Source organism: Orycteropus afer, unplaced genomic scaffold, assembly GCF_000298275.1.
Source record: "Orycteropus afer afer isolate SDZICR_OR568_19922 unplaced genomic scaffold, OryAfe1.0 scaffold00605, whole genome shotgun sequence".
NCBI classification, from domain to species: domain Eukaryota; kingdom Metazoa; phylum Chordata; class Mammalia; order Tubulidentata; family Orycteropodidae; genus Orycteropus; species Orycteropus afer.
The window spans coordinates 169,015-193,436 of record NW_006922192.1 but is presented as its reverse complement, the minus strand read 5'-3'; the positions used below and the strand labels follow the sequence as shown (position 1 = coordinate 193,436).

Here is a 24,422-nt window from a genome sequence, read left to right as displayed (position 1 = left end):
TGCCCAGGTGAGGGGGCCCCCCTGCCCAGGTGAGGGGTGCTCACCTATATAAAGCAGAGAGGTGCTGCTCCAGGCGCCGTGGCCCATGTGGTAGAAGAGGCAAGCCGTTGGCGGCACCCAGCCTCTCCAACGTGAGCTCTCAGTGTGGAGTCCCTGGGACACCGGCCCGGGACCGAGGGCCAGCACTTGACAGGGGTGCAGAGTGGTCTTAGCCAAGCTCCAGAGACCAGGCGGTGCCTTTGGCAGGAGATGGAGGAGCTTCAATTAAAGTCTGCAGACGGGCTGTGTGTGCGGAAGGCTGCCTGGGTCCCAGCTGGTGGAGCAGCGGCCAGCCCCTGCTTCCGAGCTCTGCTGGCTTGCGGGGCTGGTCGGAGCAGCCAGACACACTCGACACTCGGCCCTGCAGTGTGGAACTCGTTGGCACTGAAGCCGAAAAGGGCTCCTGTGGGACCGTGGTGGGGGAGGAGGGCACAGAACGGGGAGACCAGGCCGCGGGGAGTCCGTGCACCGCCCTCTGGGACCGTGGAGGGGGAGACCAGGCCACGGGTCGGCAGAGCATGGCCCCGGCCAGGACCACCTGCCCACAAGGCCTCACGGCGCCGGCCCGTGTCGGTCTGTGCTGCTCTGGTGGCTCTGCAGCAGAGGCTAAGCCTGCAGGTCGGCTCTGGCCTCGCCGAGAACGCGCACCGCTCCTGGGCTCAGGGGCTGCACCCGTGCGTGCGCACCTGGCCCTCCTCATTGTGAGACCTGAGGAGCTGGGGCCTGACAGCCGATGGGACGGGAACACCCTCCAGGGGGCGGCCCTGTCCCAGCCCCGGCCGCTGCCCCACACTTCCCCTCCTCTCTGCCCCGCCCCGCCCCACTCCCACGGACCAGACTCGCGTACACAGCCCTACTGTGTGCAGGCCCTGCCCACAGCCCACCACATCCTGACTGCAACCCTTGGAGGTGGCGGATGCAGGTGCCCTCTTGAGCCAGGGAAACCGAGGCACAGCGGGTCAGACAGCTTGTGTGGCGGAGCTGGGATTCAGCCCGCCAGCTGGGCTAGATCATGCTTTTGACCACTTGCTGTGCTGCCCTGGGTCACAGCCATGGTGCCTTGGACTGCAGCCCCGACATGGCTCTATCCCCGGTCCCATGTGGACCAGAGCAGGACCCAAGCCCCTGTGTCCTTATCTGCATGGGCAGGGGACGAAAGGGCACAGCTCCGTCCACATGCACCTGGCCTGTGGACGTGTCACACAGTGCTGGGCCATCAATTCAAGTGTGGGTGCGTAAGTGGGGCTTGGGTTTGCCCAGGTGATGGGCAGTCAGCCTGGGCTTCAGGCAAGAGCTGCAGCTGGCGGTTGTGAGTGGCTGCAGGGACCAGAGGAAGTGGCCGGGCTCTTGGCTCTGTTGCCTTTATCCTGGTTCCCACTGGCCGGCCTCGCGCCTTACAGACTTCCTCGTTGCCTGGGAGCCCAGCAGGGCAGCGTCATCTAGCTCACTCGCTGTGCGGCTTGTCGTTCATCCCTGGTACTGACGTGGGTCCAGGAAGCAGAGGCGAGCGTGAGCAGAGAGCTCCTGTCCTGAGACTTACGACTCTCATGTTTGCTTCTTTCCGGTTGAGAGCAGAACCGGCAGAGGGACATGGTTGACGGGATGGCCGCAGAGCCTCTCCTGGGTCTCGGGTGTAAAAAGTGACCCTCTTCAGGCGTGTGGGAAGGGCGTTGCCTCTTCAAATCTTCCCGGGAACCTTTGAGCTTGGAATCGTTAATCCCTTTTGCAGACGGGGACACTGAGGCACAGGGAAGGCAAGCTTGTCCAGGGCTTCTCAGCTGTTCTGGTTCCCAGTGCCTCTCTGACGGGAACACACCACAAATGGGAGGCTTGAACAAAAGGAGTTTATTCTCTTAGAGTTTGGAGGCTTTAAGTCCAAGTTCAAAGTGCCAGGCTCTAGTGGCTGGGTGAAAGCCCTTCAACCCTGGGGTCCAGCTCTGCCCCCTGCTCCCGGCCCACTGGAGCTAGAGGCGTTTCTTCACTCAGAGAGCTGCTGGCTGCTGAGGCTGACAAACCCAAGGTTGACAAGTAAAAAGGCACAGTCCCGATGTTACCAAACCACACTACAGGCCATTACTTTAAGTCCATTGTAAGTCCCAAGGTCAGCAATCATGGCAGGCTGCTGAACAACAACACGGCTACATACAGGGTCCAAGCGTGCCATAGGCTAGAGACCATTCTCCAAGGCTTCTGCTTATATACAGGAAGCAGACCACATTCCCTAAGGCAGCTACTCAGCTGCTCACAGTAGATACCACCATGGAGTTGATGACCAGTCTCATGGGGAATACTACATCCAGCTGCCCAGCCACTCAACCAGGCTCAGCCAAGTTGACACACAAACTAAACCACCACAACAGCCAAGACATGACAGGCCCAGGGCTCACATGCAAACAAAAGGGGCACTCTGGTTAGGGCCTGTGAGTTTAGGGCTGTGAGACCACCAGCATCACCCTCCAAGGGGACAGTATATTTTGGGGAGGGGGCCAGTAGGATATGAAGCTGGAGTGTTCAGAAGAGGCCAGAGCCTTGCATGCTACACAAAGGGTTTGAGTTTGCCACTGTGGACACAGGGATGCAAGAGCCGGCTGGAGCCTGGCCACCATGAGGCCAAGTCCAGCCTGGCCACTCGCTGCTGCCCCCCCCCCTGCCCCAGTGCACTGGTCAGGAACAAAAGCCCTGACCTTGCACCAAACCAGGGAATGTACTGGCCCACAGACAATGGCTTCAGGCACAGCTTGATCCAGGATTTTTCTCACCAATCTGTTCTTCATGCCGCCACCCCGTTGTCAGGTTCCAGGGCTCCCCACTCTACCCACCCAGCCCAGAAGAGGTAGCAAACCCTCCACATGTCACATCCCACCAACTGCTCACAACCCTGTGGTCACTGCCTGAGCGAGCAGGCGCATGTGAAGGTGGGGGAATCCCAGTGCCGGTGGCAGGAGAGGGAAGTGTGTGCTGGGGGCAGCAGACCCCTGTGCACAGGGCAGTGGAGAGGTTAGGACTCACCAGAGTGTGGGGTGTGCACAGCCTGCAACACAGGCACCAGGTGGGCGGCTTTGCTTCTGCTCAGCAATGGAGGGGCAGAGGACAACACCCAAGTCACCCCGCGTTGGGGAGGTGGCCCTGGGTGCTGGTAGGGGGTCCAGTCAGGAGGGAAGGGCTGGCGGGCGCTGGGAGGCACGCGGATCTCCACTCAGGCGGGCAGGTCCGGGCACTCTGGTGCGGCACGGTCTGCGGCCCAGGGGCGGGTGTATTTGTGGGATGAGCGCTTCCCAGGGCTGGGCTGTTATGCGCAGTGAGCAAGTCTTCACTGCGAGCAGGGCTATGGGTGGGCACTTCCGTGGAGTAGGTGTGTCTGCAAGGTGGGCGTGTCGGCGCGGTGTCTGCAGGGTGGTTCTGTGGAGTGGGCGTGTCTGTGGGGTGGGCCTGTCCCAGGGGCGGAATGGGCGTGTCCACGGGGTGGGCCTCTCTGAGGGGTGGAGTGGGCGTGTCCACAAGGTGGGCCTGTCCGAGAAGCGGAGTGGGCGTGTCTGCAGGGTGGGCATGTCCGTGGGAGCCCAGACCAACCTTGACGCAGCGCAGACATTGTGGACATCAAGCCGGCCAACATGGAGGACCTGGCGGAGGTGATCACGGCGTCGGAGTTCCATCCGCACCACTGCAACCTTTTCGTCTACAGCAGCAGCAAGGGCTCCTTGCGGCTCTGCGACATGCGGGCCGCCGCCCTGTGCGACCAGCACGCCAAGCGTGAGTAGGGGCTCCGTCCTGGGCTTGGGGTGGGGAGAGTGTGTTCTATACAGTGGCTGGGGGTGTGGCTGCCCCCCGCAGTAGGCAGCCACGAGCTGCCCGGACCCTGGATGGGGCCTCGAGGGTGCAGGCCTGGGAGCGTTGGACCCAGAGACAACAGAGGGACCAGCGACCAGCCAATGTCACCTCCTCCAGGAAGCCTTCCTGGACCCCAGGCTGGATCAGACCCTGTGTTGGCCACAGTCACTTACATTGTTTTAGGTACTGTTTCCTGATATGGGGAAAATATTCAGAGGAAAATAAAAAAAAAAAACAGATTAATGACAACTTTACCACAATAGTGGAAACAGAAGATAACCAGAAAGAAATAGAGGGGGAGGGGCGTGCGTTCCAGCGTCCCTGGGATTCTGAGGCCCTGCCAGACTGCTTGTGTATTTATATCTTACGCCGAGGGTTTAAACCTTGAATGAGACGTGTGTGTGCAGGAGGGCACCAGGGGGCAGCCGGTGCTCACCGGGATGAGGTGCTCTGTGGTGGGGAGGTGGATGGCAGAGACACGCTTTGCACCCACTCTTCAGGGTCTGACATGACATGAACTCCACACACGTGAGCTCCCTGGGCCCAGGGTGCCCCCATAGGATGGGGAAGGGGGCAGAGTCAGTTCCCAGGGTTCTGTGAAGATAAGTGAGGGAACTGCTGGCAGGAGACGCACAAGAGTTTGGGCAAATGCCTTGGCTTCTCTGTGCCCCCTGTGGAGGCTGAATTGCAGCCCATTCTTATTGGAACCTGTGCACATGTGACCTTACCTGGCAGGTGTGGTCAAGGTAGGCATTTCGAGATAGGAGACGACTGTGGACTGTCTGTGGGGCCACTGTAACCACAAGGGTCCTCCCAGCCCCAAATGAGTTGGCTCATGGAAAGGTTGGCTGTGTGTGAGCCCTTGCAGACCCCCCAGGAGCCCAATGTGAGCCCCCCGCAGGCTCGAGCAGGAGCCGTGTGACTTGCATTTCCCACCTCCAGTCCTCTGTCGCAGGGCTGCAGGCAACATTAACGGGGGCTTGGTGGCCCTCATCTCCCAATGTTGGGTCCAGGTTCCAGAGGGCTGGTTGTGGGCCAGGGTGTGGATGGAAGAATGCCTGACCTCTGACCACCAGACTGTGGGTGCGTCCAGGTGACACAGGGTGAGGACCAGGCTGTCAGCCTCTGTGCAGGGACTCGCCCAGGAGCTGTGACATGTCCTGTGGCCGTGTGTGCCCTGGCCCACCCCGGGGTCGGGGTCCGGGTTGGTTTGATCTCAGACCTCCTGTCAGTGCTCTGTCTTCGTGTTCAGAGGCCAGGCCATTCCCTTCTCCTCTTGCGCTCTGGTAATTCGACCTCCTAATACGAGCTGGGCGGCTCCCTTGGTTTCATCAGTCTGCGCCACGCATGGCCCCGGGAAGTTTAGTGGATCTCTCAGAGGTGCGCTGGTGGCGCAGTGCCTAAGGCATCTGACTGCTAACCAGAGGGGTGGCGGTTCAAACCCAGCAGCCACTCTGTGGAAGGAAGGTTGGACACTCTGCTTCCGTAGCAATACCGCCTCGGAAACCCACAGGGGTCGCCGTGAGTCGGGGGCAACGCGCCGGCAGTGAGTGTGGTTTGGATTTTGATGGTTGTGTCGAGTGTCCTCGAGGGAGACGGTGGCGTCTCCAGACGCTTCATCTCTCCTTTGATTGTTGGTCTCTGTGGGCTTTCCGTTTCTCTCCGTTAACTTTGTGTTTTAAGTTGTTTGGACTTTTTTTCTTCCTCAAACTCAGCACCCTGCCAGAAACGCCCTCTGGGTGCTGCAGGCCTCACCAGCTGTCAGCGCGGCTGTCCAGCGCCCCGTCCTTCTCCGTTAGCTGGACGGGCGGTGAGTGCCCGAACGTCCGTCTGTCCTTCCTCTGCTCTCCCCACACCGTTCCTGGCCCTCGTGAGGGAGCAAGTGAGCGGCTGGCCCCCACTCGGCAGCTGTCCGTGTTGTTTTTCACAGAAACGCAGATGGTGGCTGCTGAGCTGAAGAGACTTCTGTTAGAGGGGTTTGGGGGTGGGCGTAGGCTCCCCCATGTCCATTCTGCCCTCTGTCTGGGGTGCTCAGAACACGGGTGGCCGCCAAGAACCCCCTTCCACATGGGGGAAGCCGAGGTTCCTGTCCCGGAGTGAGGGGTGGTCTGCGTGACAAGTGGGTGTTCACTTCTCATGGGCTGGGGAGGGAGTCGAGGTGCCAGGACAGCGTTGGTGGGCCTGCCCACCCTAGTCGGCAGCCTCCCAAGCAGGAGAGATCCTTTGTCTGCTCGTCATTGTGACAGGGTAGCCATGGAAACGACTGTCAGGCATCCTAAAATAGACGGTTACTGTTGCTCCGGCTGCACAGTCTCCCAGAGGAGGGCGGGCGCGGCAGGCGTTGCTGGAACTCGCGGTAACGACCGGCGGGTGCGAACAGTGATTGCCCCGATCGCTGACCCAAAGGCTGGAGGTTCGAGTCCGACCAGAGGCGCCTCGGAAGGAAGGCCTGGTGACCACCTTCCAGAGCAGCCCTTGGGAACCCTGGGGGCCCAGCTGGGCTTGGACGCACACGGGGGCACCTTGCGTGAGGGTCAGCGCAGCTGGCTAGAAGCCGCCTGGGTCCTTGGCTCGTGGCCTGCCCTCCACCCTCAGCATGCACCTCTCTGCCACCCTCGTCCCATCTCCTTCTGCCTTTGACCTTCCTGCCTCCCCCTCATTATACTTTGTGGTTACACTGGCCCCCAGATACTCCAGGGTCGCCTCCCGTCTACAGACCTGTAACTCGACCACATCTGCCAGGTGAGGCCACATGCTCACACGTTCCGATGAGCACGGGACTTCTCCAGGGGCCACTGTTCTGCCTCCTCACAGGGGCACAGAGAAGCCCAGATGTTTGCCCAAGGGCACACAGCTGGTGAGTCACCTGCCTGCAGCGCTTTCTCACCGAACACCCACTGCCCCGTCCTGTGGGAACTGCAGGTGGACCTCCTTCCTTGAATGGGCTCGCCCCCTCGTAAGGGGGAGGCTACAGGTACGAGGTTCCCAAGCCGAGGGCCACCCAGTGCGAAGGCTGGGGTTCCAGCCATAAATGAGGGCTGTCCTAGGTGAGCCCCTCCGGGTCCTGGGATCTGGCGGGAAGAGGGCTGCAGTGTGGCTGCCGGACGGAATTTATATGTGCAGTCGGAGAGGCAGGGAGGATGGGGCCGGGTCACAAAGGTGCTTGTCAGCTGCCTGGGGGCGCTCCTTGTTCCTGGGGCCCCGGGGAGCCATGGAGGGCGTCAGGCAGAGAGTGATACCCCTGGAGTTGTGTGAGGGGCCCTGATGCCAGCTCCAGTTCCACTGCCTCTGATGCAGACGTCCTTCAGGGCCTGCGCCCCCACACCCGGCCTGGGGTCCCTGTCCCCTCCACCCCAGCCTGAGCAGAGGACACAATCCACGTACGTGACGGGGACTGCGTGAGATGACCCAAGTGAGGAGGATAGGGTGTCGGGGGCCTCACTGAGGCCAGGTCCTGAGGAGATATATTTCTGCTGACTCAGAGCCTCACTCTGAAGTCATTAGCATGGGAGCAGCGGGCCACGTGGCCTGAACCCACGTGGGGACAGGCTCTGGGACACCCGTCTTCAGGCAGCAGTCATTACTGTGGACGTTCTTAGTGACTGTCAGGCAGCAGAGACCGCCTTACTGGTAGTGACACAGGGAGGCGCAGGAGTGTGTGTGGGGGTGGGCGGGCATTGAAAGGGAGAACCAGATTCTTGTCTTTGGAGGGAATTATTGGTTAAGTGTGCGACGTTTAAAAAGAAAAGTGAGATGCCTTAGGTACAGTCCTCACGCTTAAGTGAGATGCCTTAGGTACAGTCCTCACGCTTCCTCCTGTCCTTCCTCACGGGCATGTCTTTGGATTCTCATCCTTTCGTCCTTACAAGGAGGAATTGCCTGACTCACTTGGGCCTGGGGTCAGAAATGCCAGGTGTAGCCAGAACGGGCTGGTTGGGCCAGTGCGTGGGGGTGTCCAGTGCTGGACTGTGACGTCCCTGTGACCTCTGCCCTTTCCCTCCTCAGAGCTGCCAGTCACCCTGTGACATGGGTCACCCCCTCAAGGCATGTGCTTACGACCAAGAACACCCCTGGGAAGGGAGGCAGGGTGGGGACACTGCCATCTGTGAAGTGACTGCACCTGAGACCTCTTGAGCTCTCGCCCCGGTGACCTCGGCTCCTTTTGCAGAGCTGAGCCCTGGGGTGCCCACAGGCACAGAGTGGCATGGGCACAGGGCTGGTACTCAGGCACAGGACTTTCCCGTGTGGCGCCTCTGCCCCCAGCCTCACCATGGGTCTCATGGTGGGAGGTGTCCCCATTCTCGTGGAAGGAGCTCTCAGGTGCCAGGAGGCGCCCCCGTGAATGATGAGGAAATCGGGCTCAGCGGGCACATGAAAGGTGGTCTGGGGTCCCCCCCTTAAAGAGGGATGGACTAGAACGCCTGGTGTGTTAGTGTCCCTTCCAGGACCATGTGTGCTGTGGGGTCTGGGGGCATGGCTGGCCCTACAGCTGAGTGGGAGTGGGCCCAGGTGTGGGGGCTGCATCTGCCCTGCTCATCAGAGTCTGGTGGGGTCCCACCAGGTGCCAGCCGGCATCCAGGAGAGGAGCTGTCCAGATGGGCCTCCCTCCCCCCTGCAGTAGTTTTGGGGTCCCAAGGGCAGGAAGGCCATGCAGGAGCCTTTCTGGGCCCCACACACCTTTCCCGAGGTGGGTCAGCAGCTGTTGGGTGGATGCATGTTGTTTTTTCAAATCAACACTCAGTGGGTCTGCCTGCGGTGATGTGGGCCGTGGCTGTTCTGGAAACTTCTTTCCTGTGTGGGAGGCTCCCTCCAGCCCCTGCCCCCGGCCACTGGACCAGGTTCATCCTTCTGCTCTGGGCCCTTTTGTTCCCCACTCCCTGGGAGGGGCCCCTAACCGTGGCCTGTATCCCTCTGCCCCTTGCTCTGTTCTCTGTCTGCCAGCCTCGGCTCGTCCTCAGCTCAAGGTGTTTGCACGAGCGGCTGCTTCTGACCAGATGCCCCTCCCAGGCCACCTCCTCAGACTCTGGTCCAGCATCACCCCCAGAGGCCTATATGCTGGGATGATGAGCCCCCACCCCCCAAAAAAAGTGGAAAAGTGGATGGATGGATGGATGGATGATGGATGTATGGGTGGATGGGTGGATGCATGGGTGGATGGGTGGTTGGATGGGTGCGTAGTTGGATGAGTGAATGGATGAATGGATGATGGATGTATGGGTGGATGGGTGGGTGGGTGGATAATGGATGGATGGAAGGACCACCCCATGACAACCATTGCCTCTCTGTCCCTGCAGTCTTTGAGGAGCCTGAGGACCCTAGTAACCGCTCCTTCTTTTCGGAGATCATCTCCTCGGTGTCGGACGTGAAGTTCAGCCACAGTGGCCGGTACATGCTCACGCGGGACTACCTCACGGTCAAGGTCTGGGACCTGAACATGGAGGCGAGGCCCATTGAGACCTACCAGGTGGGCGCCGCAGTGGGGAAACCTTGGTGGGGGACTCTGCTGGCCGGTGACCCCCTAGGGCACCCATCCCTGTGCCAAGAATTCCTGGGGAAGGGGCTGTCTTGGCTGTGGGGCGGGGGGCTCCTGTGTGCTGGTATGACAGGGCCAGCACTCAGGTTCAGGGGAGCCGGCCACCACCCCAGCCATGTGGCTCAGGTGCTCTTGGGAGCCCTGAGCCGCCCACTCTCTGCCTCCTGGCTTGAGGCAGGTTGAGACTCACCTGCAGCCCATGGCTCAGGGCTCTTGGTCCCTTGTGGGGGCAGAGACGAGCCTCAAGCTGGGCCCGTTGGAGGGTGCATGCCGTAACACCGTCATGATAGGTTAAGTGTTGCCCCCACCACAGGCAGCACCCTGAACAGGCAGATCGTGGTGAAGTGAGGGGCACATTGTGTTTCTGAATCCTCTCCCCAGCATCTGAGGCCGGCCGGTGTGCCCTGGAGGGTGGGCCCTGTGGCAGATGGGGTACCCCCGGCCCCGGTGAAACATGGGCACTTCCTGGCAGTCTGTGCTCGGAGACTTGGGTGGGAAGGGGACCTTGTCGTTCTGTCGTGATCCAGATACGTTCACGGGGGTCTTGAGAGGAATGGCAGGCTCCTTTAGCACGACCCCTTATTTTCTGCTTTGGATTTTTTGTTGATGTTGTATATTTTCAGTCATGAAGGCATACTGAAATGAAGGAAAAGTATTTTTTGAGGTAATACAGATTTTGATACATTTATGCGGGACACATATGTCCCAAGTGGGCTCTGGTGGTAGGACTGGTGGGGTGAGGTCCAATCTTGCAGATTCATGATATAGACCCCAGCCAGGCGGCAGCACACACTGCAACTGGGACAGTAGCATCCCAAGAAACCTGAGAGGGAGAAAATGTTGGTAAACGATATATGTCCCGTGGTCCATGAAAGGATTAAAGCTGTTTCCAGCTATGCCTCTAGTGGGGAGATCTGGGAGCTTCCTGGAGGAGGTGACATTTAGGGCCTAGCAGGATAAATAGGAGTTGGTTTGCACAGAGCTGATAGGAAAACACACCATCAGAAGCTCTGCCTCAGCCAAGGACGAGACACATGTGACTGGCATCTGTCACCTCTCCTGCCCACTGCTCCTGCAGAGGGGGTGCCATCACCTCATTGGCAGAAAGGGGCCGAGGGCCTGAGGGCTTAGGGCATGTGGGCAAGGTGAGGGTTAGGAACCCAAACTCGGCTCCATGCCTCCCTGCACTCCCTGCCATGGTCTCGCAGGCAGAAGGGCCTGTGGGGAAGTGACACAGAGCTTAGAGGTGCTCTGGTCTGACCAGGGACATGAATGCACATGGCTTCCCAGAGGTCACATGCCCACAGGATGCTGGCGGGGTTTCCTTGAGGCCCTGCAGCTCCTCCACTCTTGACCCCAGGCCCAACTTAGCCAGACAGTTCCTCCTCACACTGCATGTGCCAGGTGGTGTCACCCCCTCTGTCCCTTGGCAGCAGAGAGGCCCAAGATGGGAACAGGGCTGCCCATGGGACCACGACTCATCTGACAATCTGTCGTCCTTGCATGTTGCTGTGAGGCTGGAGGTTATGCCACAAGTATTTAAATACCAACAAGGTCACCCATGGTGGGCAGGATTCAACAGAGCTTCCAGATCAAGACAGACTCAGAAAGAAGGAAAAAGATTAGCCACTGAAAACCTGATGAATAGCCCTGAAACACTGTCCGATATAGTGCTGGAAGATGAGCCCCTCAGGTTGGAAAACACTCAAAATACGACTGGGGAAGAGCTGCCTCCTCAGAGTAGAGCCGACCTTAATGACATGGATGGATGAAAGCTTGGCATGACTCAACGTGAGAAGAAACAGCTGCACATATCCATTAATAATTGAAACGTGTAATATGTGAAGTCACAGGACAGCAGCAGTAGAAATCAGACGCTGTACTGCTCTGGGCAAATCTGCTGCAAAAGGCCTCTTTAGGGTGCTGAAGAGCAAAGATGTCACTTTGAAGACTAAGATGCGCCTGACCCAAGTCATGGTGTTTTCAGTCACCTCATATGTGTGTGAAAGCTGGACAATGAATAAGGAAGACCGAAGAAGAGTCGATGCTTTTAAATTGTGGTATTAGTAGTGAAGAATGCTGACAGTACCATGGACTGCCAGAAGAATGAACAAATCTGTCCTGGAGGAAGTGCAGCTGGAATGCTCCTTGGAAGCGAGAATGGCCAGACTTGGTCTCACCTACTTTGGTCATGTTGTCAGAAGGGACCATTCTCTGGAGAAGGACGTCATGCTTGGTAAAGTGGAGGGTCAGTGAAGGAGGGGAAGGTCCTCGACAAGATGGACTGTCACGGGCTGCAATGGTGGGCTCAGGCACAGCGAGGACCGTGAGGCTGGGGCAGGACCGGGCAGTGTTCTGTTCGGTTGTACACGGGGTCACCGTGAGTTGCAGCCGACTCAACAGCTCTAACAACGCCAACAGCAGGCCTGTGAGGAATGACCCTCAGCCTTCCACAGGCCTGTGGTCAGTGAGGGCCATGTCCCTGACCCAGCGGGCCATATCTTGTGGAGTGAAGGGCTTTCAGGGATCTCTGAGGACTCTCAGTCCCAACACGGGAAGAATAACTTCACTGGAGGCCTGGCCTCGGGGCCTACTGACTTCCTGATTTACACAGGATCAGCATGATGACTAGCGCTCATTGGCTACTTGATACATGCCAGAACATGTGTGTAGCAGGACTGTCGGCTGACTGCCCCCGACAATAAGTCTGGAGGAGGTTTCAGGAGTGGCAGTTGGCTCCTGACCTCTTCAATGTCCCGGGTCCTCTGAGATCCAGCCCACATCATCTGGGTGTAGGTTTTCCACCTCCACGTGTGAGGTCCCAAAGCGGCTGCTGCACCTCCAGACATTGCACCTACGTTCCAGGTGAGAAGTCAGAGGAAGTGAGAAGAGCAGCACCAGCTGGGTCTATTGCGTGTTCGGTTGGGATAGTGAGAATGTTCCTAGAACCCTCCTTAGAAGACTTCTTACAACTCCCTGGCTACAGTGGCTTTCTGGCTGCTGCAGTTGAGGAGGACATGGGAGGAGGGGGTGGAGTGGGGTTGAGTGAGCCAAGGCTCCAGCATTCTTGGCCTCAGCTGAGCCTCCTGTCCATCTGGGGGCTGGGCTGGTATTTGAAGGAGATTGAATGAGAAGATGGGAGAGAGAACAGTGTGTCTGGTTGAGAGCATGAATGAGGCCGTGGTAACTAAGTAAGGACACAGTAGTGCAGACTGGCTGAACGTGAGCACCCAGAAACCTGCTCGGTGGCTAGAGGCAAGTTCCTTGCCATCTCTTATGACTTAGCAGTTCTCTGTGCCCGGCACAGGGCTGGACCCAGGTCTCAGAGGGCAGGACACTTGACCTCACACACATGTGGCCCAGAAGATATGAATACAGTGACCCTTACCATGACTCGACTGTGAGCCAGGAAACCTGGGAAGGGGGCAGGAGGTCTAGGAGCTGGAGAACTTGGAGACCCACATAGTGGGAGGACCAGCAGACATGCTGAGACCCCCTCAAGGAGTGAGTGTCAGGAGAAACAGGAACTGAGGCTGTCAACGGGCAGTAACAGACAAGGCAAATCTCATGAGGGTTGACGATGATGACAGACAGGGCACAGACACTGCAGTGGGGCCGGGGGTCAGGCCCTCGATGTGAAGGGCATCACAGCCATGACCTGAAGACGGATAGAGGGAAGAGCTCAGGGTGGAATCCTAGGCAGAGGAGAACATAGGCACACAGTGACTCAGAGAAGCCTCAAAGCTCAGCCCAGAAATCTGGGAGGCTGCCTGAGGGAGGGGGCTTTGAAGCAGGTTTTTAAGGGTAAATAGGGGAGGGAGACAGGCCCCACTCCAAGAGGAAGGAAGTAGGGGAAGAGCCAGGCATGACAGAGCCACGGGATCCAGGCAGGGCGAGGGCAGAGAGGTTTCAAACAGCTAAGGGAGACAAACTTGTCTGTCAGTTTATCCTACTGTGGTGGCATGTTGCTGTGAGGCTTGAGGCTGTGCCACCAATGTTTCAAATGCCAGCAGGGGTGCACATGGTGCACAGGGTTCAACGCAGCTTACAGACGGAGACAGACTAGAAAGCAGGAAGAGGCCATCCACTTCTCGAAGAATTGGCCAGGGAAAACCAGATGAATAGCAGAGAAACACTGTCTGATACATTACTGGGGAACTTTATGAATAGCCCGGAAACATGGTCTCATACAATGCAGGAAGACGAGCCCCTTAGGTCGGGAGGCTCTCAAAACACGACTGGGAAAGAGCTGCCTCATCAGAGTAGAACCAACCTTAATGATACGGATAAAGAAAAGCTCTTGGGACCTCCATTTGCTGATGTGGCATGACTCAAATTGAAGAGAAACAGCTGCAAACATCCATTAATAATCGGAACATGGAATGTACAAAGTATAAATCTAGGAAAATTGGAAGTTGTTAAAAATGAAATGGAATGCATAAAGATTGATATCCTAGGCATTAGTGAGCTGAAAGGGACCACTTTGGGCCATTTTGAATCAGACAACCATTTGATCTACTATGCCAGGAATGACAAATTGAAGAGGAATGGTGTGGCATGCATCATCACAAAGAATGTTTCAAGATCTGTCCTGAAGTACAATGCTGTCAGTGATAGGATAATATCCATACACCTATAAGGAAGGCCAGTTACTACTATGATTATTCAAATTTACGCACTAACCACCAAAGCCAAAGATGAGGAAATTGAAGATTTTTACCAACTTCTGCAGTCTGAAATTGACTGAACATGCAATCAAGATGTGTTGCTTATCACCGCTGATCGAAATGCAAAAGTTGAAAACAAAGAAGAATTACCAGTAGTTGGAAAGTTTGGCCTTAGTGACAGAAATAACACTGAAGATAGCATGATAGAATTTTTCAAGACCAACAACTTATTCATTGCAAATACCTTTTTTCAACAACACAAATGGTGGCTGTACACGTGGACTTTGCCAGATGGAGTACACAGGAATCAGACTGACTACATCTGTGGCAAGAGGTGATGGAAAAGCTCAATATCTACAGCCAAACCAAGGCCAGGAGCTGATTGTGGAACAGACCGTCAACTGCTCATATGCAAGTTCAAGTTAAAGTTCAAGACAATTAAAACAAGTCCACGAGAGCCAAAATATAACCTTGAATATATCCCTCCTGAATTTAGAGACCATCTAAAGAATAGATTTGATGTATTGAACACCAGTGACCGAAAACCAGTAGAATTGTGGGATGACATCAAGAACATCATCCATGAAGAAAGCAAGAGGTCATTAAAAAGACAGAAAAGGAAGCAAAGACCAAAATGGATGACAGAAGAGACTCTGTGACTTGCCCTTGAGCAGAGAGTAGCTAAAGCCAATGGAAGAAATGACAAGATAAAAGAGCTGAAGAGAAGATTTCAAAGAACAGCTTGAAAAGACAAAGCCAATTACTATAATGAAATGTGCAAAGACCTGGAGTTAGAAAACCAAAAGGGAAGAACACACTCGGCATTTCTCAAGCTGAAAGAAGTGAGGAAAAAATTTAAGCCTCGAGTTGTAATATTGAGAGATTCTATGGGCAAAATATTGAATGATGCAGGAAGCATCAAAAGAAGATGGATGGAATATACAGAGTCTCTGTACCAAAAAGAACTGGTCAATGTTCATCCATTTTAGAAGATGACATATGATCAAGAACCAATGGTATTGAAGGAAGAAGTTGAAGCTGCACTGAAGGAATTGGTGAAGAACAAGGCTCCAGGAATTGACGGAATACCCATCGAGATGTTTCAACAAACAGATGTCTTGCTGGAGGCACTCACTCAGCTATGCCAAGAGATTTGGAAGACAGCTACCTGGCCAACTGAGTGGAAGAGATCCATATTTGTACCCATTCCAAAAAAGGTGATCCCACAGAATGTGGAAATTATCAAACAATATCATTAATATCACACGCAAGTAAAATCTTACTGAAGATAATTCAAAAACAGTTGCAGCAGTATATTGACAGAGAACTTCCAGAAATGCAAGCTGGATTCAGAAGAGGATGTGGAATGAGGGATGTCATTGCTGATGTCAAATGGATCTTGGCTGAAAGCAAAGAATACCAGAAAGATGTTTACTTGTGTGTTATTGACTTTTCAAAAAGCATTTGATTGTGTGGATCATAACAAATTGTGGATAACATTGAGAAGAATGGGAATTCCAGAACACTTAAATGTGCTCATGAGGAACCTGTACATTGACCAGGAGGCTGTCGTTCAAACAGATGAAGGGGACACTGCATGGTTTAAAATAAAGAAGGGAGTGTGTCAGGGTTGTATCCTTTCTCCACACTTACTCAATGTGTATGCTGAGCAAATAATCCAAGAAGCTGGACTATATGAAGAAGAACGTGGCATCAGGATTGGAGGAAGAATCATTAACGACCTGAGATACACAAACGACACAATCTTGCTTGCTGAAAGTGAGGATGACTTGAAGCACTTACAGATGAAGATTGAAGAAAACAGTCCTGCACTATGGATTACATCCCAATATAAAGAAAACAAAAATCCTTACAACTGAACCAGTAAGCAGCATCACGATAAATGGAGAAAAGATTGAGGTTGTCAAAGACTTCACGTTGCTTGGTTCTACAATCGACACCAATGAAGCAGCAGTCAGGACATCAGATGACGTATAGCACTGGGCAATTCAGCTGCAAAGGACTTCTTTCAAGTGCTGAAGAACAAAGATGTCTCCTTGTGGACTAAGGTGCGCCTGACACAAGCCATGATATTGTCAGTCGCCTCGTATGCACGTGACAGCTGGACGATGAATAAGGAAGACTGAAGAAGAGTTGATGGTTTTGAGCTGTGATGTTGGTGAAGAATGCTGAAAGTACCATGGACTGCTGAAAGAACTAACAGATCTGTCCTGGGGAAAGTGCAGCCGGAATGCTCCTTGGAGGTGAGAATGGCCAGACTTGGTCTCACCTACTTTCGTCATGTTGTCAGGGGGACCAGTCCCTGGAGAAGGATGTCATGCTTCGTAAAGTGGAGGGTCAGCGAAGAAGGGGAAGGCCCTCAACAAGATGGACTGACACGGGGGCTGCAACGGTGGGCTCAGGCACAGCAAGGACCGTGAGGCTGGGGCAGGACCGGGCAGTGTTCTGTTCAATTGTACACGGGGTCACCGTGAATTGCAGCCGACTCAACAGCTCTAACAACAACAGGAGCTTCCCAGACAGAGAAGGAGAGGGACTTCAGAAGGCTTTCCCTCACTTGGAAGTGTGACCAGCTCAGCGCCCTGAGCCTGCCAGGCCCCCTTCCCGCCCTCCCCAGGCACCCCCACCCACATTGGCCCTGGTTTGGCTGAGCCACTGCCCAGCAGGAGTGGAAGTACAGTGGGGACAAATCTATGCTAGGGTCCTGCCTGTACCCTCACACCCCTGCACAGGGGCCCCCCTTCTACACCCGAGACCCGGGGAGGTCAGGAGCTAGGGACAACCCCCCCACACACACCCCGCTTGCACAGCAAGCATGTGGCAGAGCTGGGGGCTGAGTCCAGGCCCAATTGCTGCCCGGTGGACGCGGCTGCCTCGGCCAGGGCCCCGGGATGGAGCTTGAGTATTCGGCTGCTGTCAGGTGGCTGCGGCTGGGATGTCACGGCCTCTCCTGGGGGCTGGTGACCATGAGGTGGCCCTGGTTCTGTCACTTGTGTACAGCTGCTGACCTCGGACCAGTGCCTTCTCCACAGAGAGGCTGGAGGGCCCACCATGCCTGTCATGTGGATTGTCGCCCTCGGACTGCCCAGAGCCCCTGTTGTGTGCTCACCCCCCAAGGGTGTGTAAGGTCACATGGTGGGGGAGGGGCAGAGGGGACTGGTCTCAGGCTGTTCCCTTTGTCACTGGGACTGTCGCTGGTGCTGCCCCTTCTTGGGCCATAGAGCTGGCCAGCTCCTGCCTGCCTGTGTTGGGGGTGTTCCCTGAGTGGGGCCAGGTGGGGTGCCTTGGACTCCCATCATTCCCCACCCCCCAGGTCCACGACTACCTCCGAGGCAAGCTCTGCTCCCTGTATGAGAGCGACTGCATCTTTGACAAGTTTGAGTGTGCCTGGAACGGAAGTGACAGGTAAGCCCTCCCCGGGGACCCTGCCCCTCCTGAGGGTCGGGGGCATGCAGGGTCACTGGGCCCAGCCCCCTCTGGCACCTGCTCACCCCTGTGTGCCCTGAGACAGTCTGTCTTCCAGAGTCGAAGCCCCTCCAGGCTCCCTGGGGGCATGTCACAGCTCCGGGGGCAGGCGGGGCTCCTTGGACCCAGGCACCCCTCTTGGGCCCCACCTGGGCTCCCTGGGCTCCCAGCCCTGGTTCGGTTCCTGTCCTGCAGCCTGGGGGCCCGGCTGGGGGCGGGAGAAGCTGAGTCCCTGTATGTTCCACTTGCCGGGCCCGGGGCTTGGTCCTCAGCCTGGAGACGGCCACCCGCTGCCCCACAGAGCTGTGGGCTCCGGCTTCGGGGTCTGCAAGGAGTGGGATTCTGAAGGGTAGAAGCCTCGTGGCTACAGCTTGGAGCTCTGGCTGCCAAGCTGCCAAGCTGTGCCCAGGGCAGAGGAGCATAGTGAGGGCTGGCGGCCCCCGAGAGAGTCATTCCCAGGACGGCATACCTCCCGGTGTCAGGCCAGGAGCCGCTGGGCCTGTCCCCAGACGGTGGCCTGGCATTCAGCCCTGTAGAAACACCTGTGATTGGACACCCTGGAGCCACAGGGGCTGGGGGAGGCGAGGAGCCAGGAGGGTCCTGCCACATGCCTGGGGCCTCTGCCTACGGCCTGGACCCAGCCCCTGGGAGAGGGACGAAGGCTAGGCTGCAGCACTGAGCAGACACGGGCCGCCTGGGGCCTGCACCCGCACGCTTCCCAGACACCCCTGACACACTTGCTGGCTCCCCAGGCTGCAGGGGGCCATCAGACCAGGGAGAGGAAGAGGTGATTCCAACACCCACAGTGTGTGTGCCAGGGTGGGGGGTCCCCACAACATATCTGTTTCTGTGGGGGGGTCCCCACAATGTATGTGTGTGTGGGTGTGTGTGCTGGGGGTCCCCATGTGTGTGTCAGGGTGCCCATGGTGTATGTGTGGGGGATCCCCATGTTGTGTGTGTGTGTGGGGGGGTACCCACAGTGTGTGTGGGGGGTCTCCAAGCATGCATAGAGGGATCCCCAAGGTGCACATGTTTGTGTGTCTAGGGTCCCCACGCTGTGTGTGTGCATGGTGTGTGTGTGCCAGGGGTCCCAGGGTATGTGTGTGGGGGGTCCCCAAGCATATGCATGTGTGTGTATTTGTGTGTATGCAGAGGGCCCCAAGGCGTGTGTGTGGGGGCGTGCGTGTGCCTATGTGGGGGGTCCCCAAGGCATGCACGTGTGTGTGTATGCGGGATTTCCACGGCGTGTGTGTGTGTGTGTGCACGCGTGCACGGCCCCCATGGTGCGCGGCTCCTCGCTGGGTTGACCCAGCTGCTCTCTGCCCCACCCCAACCTCCACCTGCAGCCCCACCAACCCTGCAGGGGTCCCCCTGGTGCATGTGTGTGTGGGGTCCCCAAGGTACACACATGCGTGTGTGTGCGGGATCCCCACGGCTTGTGTGTGTGTGTGTGTGTGTGTGCAGGGCCCCCACGGTGCGTGGCTCCTTACTGGGCTGACCCGGCCGCGCTCTGCCCCACCCGCACCGCCACCTGCAGCCCCGCCACCCTGCAGGGTCCCCCTGGGCCTCGGGGGGCGGTCCCCTGCTAACCCCCACCTCTCCGCCAGCGTCATCATGACCGGGGCCTACAACAACTTCTTCCGCATGTTCGACCGCAACACCAAGCGCGACGTGACCCTGGAGGCCTCGCGGCAGAGCAGCAAGCCGCGCGCCGTGCTCAAGCCGCGTCGTGTGTGCGCGGGCGGCAAGCGGCGCCGGGACGACATCAGCGTGGACAGCCTGGACTTCAGCAAGAAGATCCTGCACACGGCGTGGCACCCGGCCGAGAACATCATCGCCATCGCGGCCACCAACAACCTGTACATCTTCCAGGACAAGGTCAACTCCGAGATGCAGTAGGCACCCGTCAGCGCCCTGGGGAGACGGGGTCTGTGGCCGAGGCGCCAGGTGCCGGGTGCCGGGGTCAGGTGGTTGCGTCCATGCCCGGACCTGCTGTCTGTGTCCTGTACCCATCCCTAGCGCCCCTGCATCTCGAGTTAATTGTTCCCTCCAGGAGCCGACCGGGCTACACCTCCTTGGCCTGCTGGTCCCAGGTGGGCCGCGGGCTGGAGAAGCACCCTGAAGGCGGGGAGTCTGGGGGCGTCCATGGAAAGACGTTCACTGCCTAGGGCAGGGCGCCCACTCAAGGTTTCTGGACATGAACTCAGCTGGGAGTTTGCAGACCCAAGCCCTTCTCTTAGGTCCTTTTTGTGTCTTTAAGTACCCACGTCCATCACCGTTTACAAGAGGAGGGGAACAGTGGTCATCGGTTTGTGTGTGTTGCTCTGTGACTCAGCCACCGTCTGTCGTGCGCTGGGGCCCTCCAGGCAGGTGGCTGCTCCCCCTTCACTGGGCGCCCGAGTCCGCAGGATGGCTGGGTGTCTCCCCTCTGTGCTGCGTAAACACCTCGGCTCATTGTGGGGCCCCTGTTCCGTGTGCCAGGGGCCATCCCCTTTTCACACAAGGAAACTGAGGCTCCACGATGCTAAGAACTGGCCTTGTGGAGTGCTGGCGTCAGGGTCCCACCCACCACACCACGTTGGTGACTCCTGCAAGCACCATGGTAGCCGGGAGGAGGCTGGATGTTCCGGAAGAGGGAGCCGGCTCTTCAGCCTACGAAGCAGGACCAAACGGTGTGATGGTAATGGGGTCCAGGGAGACCCAGGTGGGGCCTGGGAGATGAAGACCCCTGGGGTGCGCTGCTCTGTGTGGGAACTTCAGGAGCTGGCCTTCAATGACCCTGTTCTCACCCCACCCACAGCTCCATTTTCAGATGAACTGAGCTGCCTCCAAAAGAAAATTGCATGTTAGGACCGTTTTAGAATACGTTTTTCCTAAAGACCCACCGTCTGGGGCCGGTCTCATTCAAGAGCGCCCCCTTGTGGCCGAGCGCAGCGTTTCCACGCTGTTCCTCCAGACCCGGACCTGCTCCCACTCACCGTTGTCCTGAGGTGCAGCCTCGCAGAACTGCATGGTTTCATGTTGTGTCCGGAAGGCAGGTGCACACCGAGGTTCACACAAACCAACCTTTTGTACAAGATGCACACAAGCCAGGCGGCAGACCCAGCACGACTCTCGGTGGACAGCTGCGTACTTCTGTGTGTAGACACAAAATCACGCGCACTCACTTCCGGCCGCCTAACCACGACCTGGGTCCGTTTGTTCTTAGCATCACTCCAAGCCCAGGTGACCTGGGCAGTCTTGTCTGTACATATTAACTCTAATGAAATCTAACAATCGGGGTGGGGGGCTGTTCTCTTGTAAAGCGGCTCAAGAATGTGGTAAGTTGTATACAAACTTGTTGAAGCCAAAACCCGGCTTCGAGGGCCTTACACAGTTACCTGGATAGGAACCCAGCATTTGCAGCTAGAGACTACGGTCAAGTCATCAGTTAGCATTTGCCATCTTCAAAGTCCAAATCGATAGTGTGTTTGAAAAAGAAACGTTCTCAATCCAGTTCCTAGTTTCTTCCTTCTGTTGTAAACTCGGTTAACAAACCAACAAGGAAAACAAAACAGGGAGCGGGGCGAGGGGGAGAGGGAGGAAGGAGGGAAGGGCAGGATCCCTGGAATGTAACGATGTCCAAAGCAGAATGTGTGTGGAGAAAAGTTGCTGAGGGGGTGGGCGGAGGGGCTGAACAGAAGGGCCGGTCTGATGGTCACACCTTGCATCCTTCCTGTGGTTAAACTTCCCAGTCTCCTTGACTGCCGGGCATCGGCCGTGGTCCCTGTGAGCTCTTGGGTCTTCCGTTGTCCTTCTCTGGTGATCGAGCTCCTGAGGGTGGGGAGTGTGTGCTGGTCCAGTCGACCGTTCTGGGCATTTTGGACTCTGACTCATGGTTACATGCCCGTTTTTTTTTTTTTCCTGGTGTGTCACAAATTACCCACCTGTTGAATAGAATTATAAATATGTTAATACCAGCTTTTTCCAATAAAACTACATCTAAAATCAGGTTTGGAATGCTGTTTGTTTTGAATGAGGTCTCCCCAGGGGTGGGTCCCACCAGGAGCACCCTGGCAGCCAGGGAAGCGCAGGGCATCCGTGAGGAGCCAGGTTCACGCAGAGGCTTTGCTGTTGCTGACCCACTGTTCAGCCTTGCTGCATTCTGATTTCATCACCAGGGAAATGGAGCTAACAATAGGACCCTCCTCAAAAATAGGAGGCCTGGTGGTGCAGTGGTTTAAGCACTTAGCTGCTAACTGAAAGGTTGGTGGTTCAAACCTACAGGTGGATCTAGGGGACAAAAGACCCCACGATCTGCTCCCACAAAGAGTACAGCCTAGGAAACCCTGTGGGGCCGTTGCTCTCCCATGGGGCTGCCATGAGTTGAAATCGACAACACGCAAAAAACTCATGCATTTTCAGGAGGGCATTAAATTAAGTAATGCTGTACAACACAGTGCCTGCCCCTAAACACCCAGTAAGTGATGGTGGGGTCTGTGACACCAGTGTGTGTAGCCGGCCTAGACTCCCACCTCTCTTTCTTCACCCTCATCTGCCCAGGTGAGGAAACAGGCCCAAGGATTAGAAGGGCACACAGCCAGTGGCAGCCAATGGGTGTTGGGCTGGGTTTTGGGCTCAGGCTGGCTGACTCCTAATACAGTGCTCCCCCTACACACATGTGGCCTCAGTGTCTCTGGAAATGGGGGCCTGACAGGGCAGAGAACACAGGGGTCTGGTCTAGGTCAGACCCAGAGAGGCCCACCCCGTCTGTCATGGTAGCTGAGATGAGCCCCATACATTTCCTTCTGTTGCTCCCAGGGATCTGGCGGGCCTTCCTTGGTGACATCCACAACCAGCTCAGAGCCTGCCCCCTGGACAGCACAGAAAGGAGGAGAAAGCTGGAGAGCTGTCCAGGCTGTGTGTCTGCTCATTCAGACAAGGGCAGGATGCTGCTCAGCCTTGAGGTGGCCAAGAGAATAGAAATGTTTTCTTGCAGCCCCAGAGCACCGTGCCAAGGGCTTTGCATGTCTCACCACTCTGAGGCCGTGTGCTGTCCCTGCTGCAGGTGTTGGGGAGTGCTGTCTTCAAACCCACCTCACAGATTTGGAACCTAGTGTGTAGAGGTCATGAATGATGGAGCCGGGGTTCGAGCACAGGTGATTGAGCACACGGATGACATCACGGCCTCATACCTCCATGCCCAGTCCCCCCGCCCAATGGAGCACCAGCTCTGACCAGTGTGGCCAGCAGAGTGACTGCCTCTGAGACACCCTGTCCTCCCCAGAGCCTGTGCCCATGGCACCTATGATGCACAGGACACTTTGCAGGTGGGATTAAGGGAGATGGACCTGGGTTACCTGGGTGGTCCTGTGGTGATCACAGGGCCCTAAGCGGAGGCCTTTCCTTGATGGGGTCAGAGAATGAGAGGTGACAGAAGAAGGAGCAGAGGTGAAGCCCAAGGGCTCTCAAGATAGGAGCAGCCACGAAGGCAGGAGCATGGGTGGCCTCCAGAAGCTGGACAAGGCCAGGACACGGATTCTCCCCTGGAGCCTGCAGGAGGACACAGCCCTGCCCACACCTGGGCTTTAGCCAGTGAGACCCACATCCAACACCTGGTGAGACACCTGGCCCCCAGAACTGGGAGAGGGTAAACGTGTTGTTAAGCTGCAAAGTTTGTCACAGCAGCTTCGGGAAACTCATGCACCAGAAACCAGTAAGTCACATGGCCAAGCCCAGGGGAAGGGCCTACCCAAAGTGTGGATTCAGGGATGCCTGCCATCCATTTGTACTTTCTCAGAAAGGGAGGGGAACTGCCTGCCGTCCATTTGTACTTTCTCAGAAAGCTACTGGAGGGTGCACACCACAAAAAATGAAAGAGTAAACCAAGAAAGAAGGAGGTGCACAGAAACAGGGACTGCCATTGCTCCTGATGTCTGATCGCCCCCCTCACAGCATCGAGGTATTATCCCTGTTGTAGGAAAACAAGCCCCTCACCCCCTGTCACGAAGAGCCAATGATCACAACAGGTTGAGGTGGGAAAGCAGAAGGTTATTGAGTATTGAGACCCGAGGAGATGGTGAGAATCACTTCTCTAAAATATCTGTCTCCTGGAGCAGAGGGGTGATCATGATTATATATGGAGATAGGAAGGGAGTTGAAGATCCCTTGATGACCAGGAATGTCTTTATTCTTCTCTTCCCTGGTTACTCCAGACTAGTATCCCTCTTCCCTGGATCGTCTGGCTTCATAAACTACCGTTCTCAGCCAAAACCAGTTATGGGAGAGGGTTAGGCTTAGAAGAATGTATAATTGAAAATAACTAACCTAAAGAACTCAGTATCCCTAAAGAGGCTGGCTGTTCTATTTACTTGAACGAAAGCAAAAGGGAGGGGAAAATAGCAGGTTAGTCACTATGATTAATGTCAACTTTAATCATGCCTGCTAGTCTAAAGACATGATTAAAGTCGACATTAATCATAAAACTATAAAGCAGAGCAGCAGCCAGGGATCCAGGTAAGGGGAGGGACCCAGACCCCACCCCCAATAGACAGGAAAGCAGGAGAAATAGAAGCCAGAGGGGATGACAGCGCAGAGCAGCACCAGGGATCCAGGTAAGGGGAGGGTGGAGAGGTTTCAAACAGCTAAGGGAGACAAACTTGTCTGTCAGTTTGTTGTACTGTTGTGGCTTGCGTGTTGTTGTGATGCTTGAGGCTGTGCCACTGGTGTTTCAAGTGCTGGCAGGGTTGCACATGATGGACAGGTTTGGGCATGATTTGCAGACTGAGACAGACTAGGAAGAAGGAAGAGACCATCCACTTCTCAAAAGAATTGGCCAGGGACAACCTTATAAATAGCAGAGAAACACTGTTTGATACATTACTGCATAA

At 56.3% G+C, this 24,422-nt stretch overlaps 1 protein-coding gene across 1 annotated transcript in view; it reads left to right on the top strand.

Annotated features, from left to right (window-relative positions):
* The window catches only part of PPP2R2C (protein phosphatase 2 regulatory subunit Bgamma), a 62,024-nt gene extending 42,303 nt beyond the window's left edge, over positions 1-19,721 (top strand). Inside the window, exons 7-11 of the mRNA XM_007956311.1 lie at positions 3,625-3,789; positions 9,162-9,331; positions 17,402-17,493; positions 19,161-19,448; positions 19,607-19,721. Of these exons, the coding sequence (XP_007954502.1) occupies positions 3,625-3,789; positions 9,162-9,331; positions 17,402-17,493; positions 19,161-19,448; positions 19,607-19,721 (830 nt within the window). The remainder of the gene's footprint in view (positions 1-3,624; positions 3,790-9,161; positions 9,332-17,401; positions 17,494-19,160; positions 19,449-19,606) is intronic.
* Positions 19,722-24,422: the final 4,701 nt, after the last annotated feature.